The 7651-nt window shown below is 41.9% G+C and overlaps 1 protein-coding gene across 1 annotated transcript in view; it reads left to right on the forward strand.

The window, feature by feature from the left end:
- Nucleotides 1–291: 291 nt before the first annotated feature.
- Nucleotides 292–7651, forward strand: part of tsku (tsukushi small leucine rich proteoglycan homolog (Xenopus laevis)) — a 15514-nt gene continuing 8154 nt past the window's right edge. Inside the window, exon 1 of the mRNA XM_037678101.1 lies at nt 292–528. Within this exon, the coding sequence (XP_037534029.1) occupies nt 520–528 (9 nt within the window). The 5' untranslated portion in view covers nt 292–519. The remainder of the gene's footprint in view (nt 529–7651) is intronic.

Below are 7651 nucleotides of genomic sequence, written 5' to 3' on the forward strand. Positions count from 1 at the left end.
ATATATATATATATATATATATATATATATATATATATATATATATAATTTTCTTCCATTTATTTTAATTTTTTCAATTTATATGTTTTCTTTTATGATTGTCTACAGTTGTCATCATTTTTTTGTTACAAACAGGTGTCTTGTAAATGAGTCCTCGAGACTCAATGAGACTAACCTGTACATAAAGGAGGTTAAATGAATAGTTTGTAGAAAGTCCAGTTTCTCTTCTTTATTTTGAAATTCACATACCGGAAGTGGTGTTATACTGGTGTCCCGCTGCTTCACGGTGAGTGAACCAGTTGAGGGCAGGCAGGGCGACATGGTCCGCACCAGTTAGTTCCCGGGTCTGTGGAGTGGGACACTTTTTATCCTAGCGGAGCACAGAAACCCGCATCAGGAGCCGGACCGGGGTTTGGACCAGGACTCAGGAGCAGGCGGACCCGGACTCGGTTGGACCAGGACTCGTCAGAATGGGAGCGGTGAAGTGAAGACCACCGAAGAGCTGCTCGGACTGCGTGGATGAACCGAGTAAGTTCTTCCGATCCGGGTCTAACTCTACAAAGTCACCAGATAAGTTGTAGGAAATGTTCTGGTTTCAGACTCAAGTTCGGGGCCACATTGTGGGACTCGGAGACTGAACGGTACCGGGACTTGTGGTCAGATCAGGTTTCAGGTTGTTCCTCTCCGCCCTGGACTTGTCCGGACTGGCCTGACTGGACCCAGGGGGACAGAACAGAACCAAGGCTAATGTGTGTGGTGGAGGGCTGTGATGATCAGAGGAGGTCCAGCTGTGCTGACAGCTGGGAGGGCGGGTTCTCCTGGTTCTGATGGACTGGTTCTGATCTCCACGAAGAACCAGATCTGTGGGACACGCACTCTGTGAAGTTCATCCTGATCTCTCCCACTTGGGGAGGATCAGATGAATGGATCATTGATCAGAACTTTGTCTACTGGATAAAGATGATCTCAGTCTGTTGTAACATACCAGATGTTGCTGCTAGGAGAACATCTGTCAAGCTGACTGAGTTACGGCCACTTGGTTGTGGCAGCCATCTTGAGTCAACTTTAGTCAAGTTTAATTAAAGTTAGTTTGATGTTCACAGCTTTTTTGTTTTGTTCTACTTGTGAATGAAGTCGCACAAAGACTTGGCGATTGTTTTTACCCAGATGTTCTTCCTGACTCGCCCACAGACCAGAGCTACCACAGCCCTCTGTGTGCAGCAGAGAGCTGCTGTCTAGGGCACCTGGGAGAGAAGATGGTGGGGGTTAAGGGCCTTGCTCAAGGGCCCAGAGTGGGGCAATTGAGGGTGTTTCAACTTCTCCACCCACATTTTGATGTTGTCGGTTCGGGGAGTTGAGCCGGCGACCTTCCGATCACAGGCCCACCTTCTCTAACCTCTGCACCACCCTGCACAGAAACGTACAGCGAACAATGAAAATCAGCACGTTTTCAAAATTTGCAAACCAGGAAGTGAAAATAATCCGCGTCCGACGACAAAGCAGAAACATGAGGTTAGATTTGCAAAATAGGCTCAAATTTCAAATGTCTTTTTTTTAAAGAACTTGACTGAAATTCAATCGCACACATTTTTAATCTCTTGTGTCGTACATTTGTAAAAAAAAAATCTGAGAAATCAAACATTTAGTTGAATGAAAAGAACCAAGATCAATAGAAATGTTTTAGCTATTTGCCAGTGGCTCTGTAAATTCACCATGGTAACCTCATCTCTGTCTCTCACTCCCTGACAGGAGTCTTGAAGAGACTGGTAGACAGAAGTGTAGATTAAAAGGAAGCCTCAAAAAACAGCCTTAGGGCAAAACCAACGAGTCGTGTTGAAAAAATTACTGAACAGAGAGTGGCAGAAGTACGGAAGAAGATAGGGCCACGGTGCAATAATTCTTAATTCTGAGATTTGAGTCAGATGTCTGAGAATAAAAAGTCAGAATTCTGAGATTAAAGTCAGAATTCTGAGATTAAAAATCAGAATTCTGAGATTAAAGTCAGAATTCTGAGATTAAAGTCAGAATTCTGAGATTAAAGTTAGAATTATAAAATTAAAAAGACAGAATTCTGAAATTAAAAAACTGAATTTGGAGATTAAAAAGTAAAAATTCTGAGATAAAAATCAGAATTCTGAGATAAAAAAGTCAGAATTCTAATTCTAAGATTAAAAATACAGAATTCTGAGATTAAAAAATCAGAAATTTGAGATTAAAAAGTCAGAATTCTGAGATTAAAATGTCAGAATTTTCAGATAAAAAAAATCAGAATTCTCAGATTAAAGTCAGAATTCTCAGATTAAAATGTCAGAATTCTCAGATTTAAAAAAATCAGAATTCTCAGATTAAAATGTCAGAATTCTCAGATTAAAGTCAGTAATTCTGACATTAATCTCAGAATTCTGACTTTTTTTCTCAGAATTAAGGGTAAAAATATTGCACTGTGGCCCTAATCCTTTTCCATACGTAAGTGTTTTTCATGAATTCAACCTTTATTTAGACAGGTTAATCCCATTGAGCCTCGGGGACATTGGACGTCACACATGTACATTTATTTTTGTTCCTTGGAAGAGATGATGGGTTAAAAAGTACGACGGAGCTTTAGGGCCACACTAAGAAAATAAAAAAAGCAGACTGGATCGATTGACAGGTCTCGTTGTGGATCCGGCTCATGGGAAAAAAAAAATAAAAAAATAAATGAGAGCTGACAAAAAAAGTCTCGTACGACTTTATTCTCGTAATATTAAGACATTATTAGACTTTATTCTCATAATTTAATGTCTTTTAATTTTTTTTGTAGTGTGGCTCTATAAAGCTCCGTCGTAAGAAAGACCCACTTCTAGTTTTCAAGAATAAGTTCTGAGTTCAGCAACAGTGGAAGTCGATGAAAATCATGAGTCGTACAACAACAAGAGACAAACAGAGTGGCAGAAGGCTGACATGTTCACGTTCTGGTGTATAAAGTGTCAAGAAGTGTAAAGTTTGTGGGATTACAAAGAGGTAAAAGTTTAGACAACTTATAAATTAAGGGTGACATCATCACACAAGTTAAACAACTCTGTGCTTCAATCCCCAAAAACCATTAAGTTCCAGTTCAGCCATGAGAAGTCCAGCTTTCTCAGAGCCGCTGGTTTCCTGGTGAAGTACATCAGAGCCGTGCAGCTCCAGAAAGAACTGCGTTTTCTCACTCGTTTTCCCAAAATCCCATTGTTGTCTACAAAATACAACAAAATGTATCAAATTGCTACAAAACGTTGCGCATACTATATTCCCACTCGCTCTGTTGCATTTTGAAACATCTTACTCTTAATTAAATGTCATTCTGTGAAAATGTAGTCTTTTATTTTTTTATGAATTAAAAAAAATATTCACCATGCGGGACAAGATTTCCCTGTGGTCCTAATTGTTTCCAAACACTAAATTACCGTGCAGATCATTTAGAAGCTCTGCCTTCGCCGCGGTGTCACACATTCATCTGGGTTGAAAGGATTAGTTTGGCATCCGTCTTCTCATTACGCAGCGTTCAGCCAAGCTCTCGAAGAGGAGACTGGGCCGGAGTGGTGTTGGCGACGTGACGAATACGCCGCGGCGCCGGGTGGATCAGCTGACGAAGTGCTGGACGGCTGCTGGCACCGATGCTGATAAGTGTTAGAGCTCGGAGCTAAACGGGCTGATGAAGTTCCACTGTTACACTTCTTATCTTTCAGATTAAAGAGGCAGCTGATAGGACATCTTTATGACCTCAGATAAGTTTTTTTTTTTACCCCGTGGGAAGTAAAACACACACCGTGATGACTTTTGACACATTGAATGTGATCAAACCACATCACACTTTGGGATCAAGATCTTTAGGTGATGATCGTGATTTAAATGTTGCTCAGCAGCTGCAGGGAAAGAGGAGCGGGGCAGAAATGAGATGGTTGCTGCTGCTCTCCCAAGCACAAAACGCGCTTGTAAAACAAGAAGGTGTCGGGTGTGTGTTCACAGGTTTTTGCTGATGTTCGGTTCAAAGGGGGGGGGGGGTGGTCATGGGGCTGCAGCTCATCATTGTCCTAGCTTTTAGCTAATTGCAGCATGTGACTTGAAGGCAGCTGAGGTTGACTGGTGGAACACCTGGTGCAGAAAAGTGCACAACATCCTCCTAAAGGCAGCAGATGGAGCGAAGGAGCCAGGGAGGGGGTAGGGAGGGGGTAGGGGGGGGGGTGCACGGAGGTGACTGCAGTGGGATGAATACCCACACTCAGTTTCTAATGAGTTTTAGACAATCACACTTGACTTTGTGATATTTCACAGGACCCAGCTACCACCACAGTCACCTACTACCATGACACATTTTAGCTGCACAATAAACATGAGCTTAGTTAGAGCTATTTTCATGTTGGCTATGGTTGATTAGCTGCGGCGGCCATTTGAAACTGGATCGACTTCATATAGTTAATGAGATCTGGACGCACATCCGAGGATTACTTTGGTTTTCATTAAAATCCGTCTAGTGGTTCATGAGATATTTTGCTGACACACTGCTGAGTCCTGTAATGTCGAACTTTAGGCATCAGTGGGGAACCCGCAGGGCCTTCAGTGTCTTCAGAGAAGGCCTAAGAATTGGGCACATCTTAATTTTTATTTTAATAGTAGTCCCTCGCTACTTCGCGGTTCGTTTATCACAGACTCGCTCTATCTCGGTTTTTCAAAATAAGATTGGACATGACACACAATTGGCTGAATGATGAAAGAGCCGCGCGATCGGCATGGAATTTTTATTTAAAATAAATTACTTTTAAATTATTTAGCACCTGCTGCACCTGTGTGCAGCCCACACTGCAGGATAAGCTTCCTCCTGCAGCTGATCAGCTGTTCACCGTACAGAGCGGAGGAGTGGGCGTGGCCAAGAGCGCTTGCAGGTGGCAAAAAGCAGCGGAGGCAGGGAGCTGAAATCATGACATTCTGTGTTCTTTTAAAGCGTTTAGAGTTTAGGAACAAAGTTGAAACGTTCATCTTAGGTGCATGTCCACTGTGAGAGACATAATCTTAAAAAAAAAAAAATCCAGAAATCACAATGTATGATTTTTTAAAAATAATTTGTTTGTTACTGCTGCTAATAAGTATTTGAACACCTGTGAAAATCAATCAATTTAATCAGCTAACGACCACAAACAGGTGCTTCTAATTGAGAATAACAAGTGGAGGTGGACTAACAGGTCTTTGAGGGACAGCATTGTTGCTGATTGGCAGGTGTTCAAATACTTATTTGCAGCAGTAACACACAAATAAATTATTTTAAAAAATCATACATTGTGATTTCCGAATTTTTTTTTTTTTTTAAGATTACGTCTCTCACAGTGGACGTGCACCTAAGATGAAAATTTTAGACCCCTCCATGAATTCTAAGTGGGAGAACTTGCAAAGTCGCTGGATGTTCAGATACTTATTTTCTTCACTGTGTGTGTATATATATTATTTATTTATTTATTTTTAATAATAAAATATACTACTACTTACTACTTGTACTACTATTCCTTCTTGGCGGTTTTTCACTTATCGCGGGTCTTCAGGGTACGGATCCCCTGCGATAAACGAGGGACTACTGTATTTAATATTTCAAAATTAAATGCGTTTTTTTTTTATTTTTCATATTTTCTCATAGCAGTTTCTTTAAACTTCTTTGCAGTTGAGTTCAATCATTATTTACATTTTTTGTCTCCAACAAACTTCACTGTCAGCAGAGAAGGCCGAGCTCAGTCAGTCTCTGCACGATGAGTTTGTTTAATAAGTAAATCAGAATGTGACGCCAGGAGTGGCTCGACTTGAGGAACGAGACATTTGCAGCTCATGTGAGGAGTTAATTAGCTGATTAAGGTGTAACACCAGGAGGTTCAGGTTTGGCTTGTCATATGCACATCAGCACAAGGTCAACAATGCAATGAAATGCTGAGGACGAGAAGAACCACCTTGACTCGCCAACAACCTGCAACAAATACCAAAGCATGCAACAAAAACGTAAAGAAACTGGTCCAGATGACATGATTTAAGCTTTCTGTTACAAAAACAAGGCACCAAAAGTGAAAATGAAATGAATCTGCAGCAGCATGGTCCTATTCGCAACGTGGCCCAGTTAGCATCAGCATGGCACTGTTAGCGGCGTGGTCTTGTTAGCAGAGTTAGCAGCTTGATGGTAATGATGACCGCAGCAGCTGCCCTCCAGAACCAGGTCCAGCAGACGGAGAACATCCAAGTTTTCCCTGTGGAACTGAATGGGTCCGTAGAGTTCGGTCCGTGCAAGCAGGATCATGGAGACGGCCACCATCAGGCCGGAAAGCTGAAAGGGCCAAACCACGATGGCAAAACTCCACAAGTGTGTCGCGGTCATCCCCGTAGCGGGGGGGTGCAGCGTAGGAGCAAAAAAAAGTTAAAAGGTGTTTACAATATTGAACCTTTTAACAATATTCTAATTTTTTGAGACACAAATTTATTATTTTTTCATTTTTCGTGAGCCATAGCCATCAAAAATACTAGAAATAAAGGCTTGAAATATTTCACACTGTGTAATGAATTAATGTAAAAAGAGTTTCTGAAGCGACAAACAAAATGAACTTTTTCATGATAGTTACAGTTTTTGCGATGCACCTGTTTGTGCCATCACCTTTGACTGAGTTCATACCACAGGTGGACTTTGTAGCTTGTGAAAAACTCTGTTGTTACAATTCATCAGTCAGTAAAACATTACTTTTCTGCTTAATTGCCCATTTTAAAGCTCAGCCACTCCTGTTTGGTGAAAACCTGCCGCTCACAGTCATGCACCTCCTTCAGACACGCACGCACTGTTTGGGTCTAACAAGCCCACAAAGCTCATTAGGTTGTAGAGAGCTTTGAATGCAGCTCACAGGTCAAACCATAGAAAACAATGGTGTACAGAGGTGAGCAGATTGGATTAGGTGGACTTTGAGCCTGGGTAATCAGCCTGCAGAGAGTATCCCACAGGTATAATGTCGTTGTGTGACCTCAGCACCTTACATAAGACAAGCAACCTGAAGGCCTGTTGCATTCTGCTGATGCCAGGGAACCTGAGACGCCTACAGGGCCTGCGCTGCACAGTGTTTCAGGACTGTTCTTTTCCTATTCGCTGTCTGAGAGAAGCACCCTTTTTGAAAAGTGTTTCTGAACTGAAACTTTTTATGTTACATTTTCAAAGCATTAAGGGGGTTTAGAAACTTTAAAGGACATTTCAGATCTTTTAAAGTGGGGTTCTTTAAAAGAGTTAGAGAGTGAATGATTGTTTGTCTCTGTGTCCCTGTGATAGACTGGAGATGGATGGATGGACATCCATCCATTATCTTTACTCGCTTGTTCCATTTTGGGTCACGGGGGTCGCTGGTGCCCATGTCCAGCAGACACTGTGCGAGGAGAGGGACAGATGGATGGAGGGATGGATTGATGGATGGAGGAATGGACGAAGGATTGGTGAAGGAATGGATGAATGGAGGTATAGACAGATGGATGGATGATGAATGGAGGGAGGGATAGATGGATAAATGAAAGGACGGGTGGAAGGATGGATGGAGGAACAGAGGATGGATGGAGGAATGGAGGGATAGATGGATGGAGGTACAGATGAAGGATGGATGGAAGGGTGGATGGACAGATGGAGGGAGAG

The sequence above is a fragment of the Nematolebias whitei genome, chromosome 6, assembly GCF_014905685.2.
Source record: "Nematolebias whitei isolate Nwh7 chromosome 6, NemWhi1, whole genome shotgun sequence".
NCBI classification, from domain to species: domain Eukaryota; kingdom Metazoa; phylum Chordata; class Actinopteri; order Cyprinodontiformes; family Rivulidae; genus Nematolebias; species Nematolebias whitei.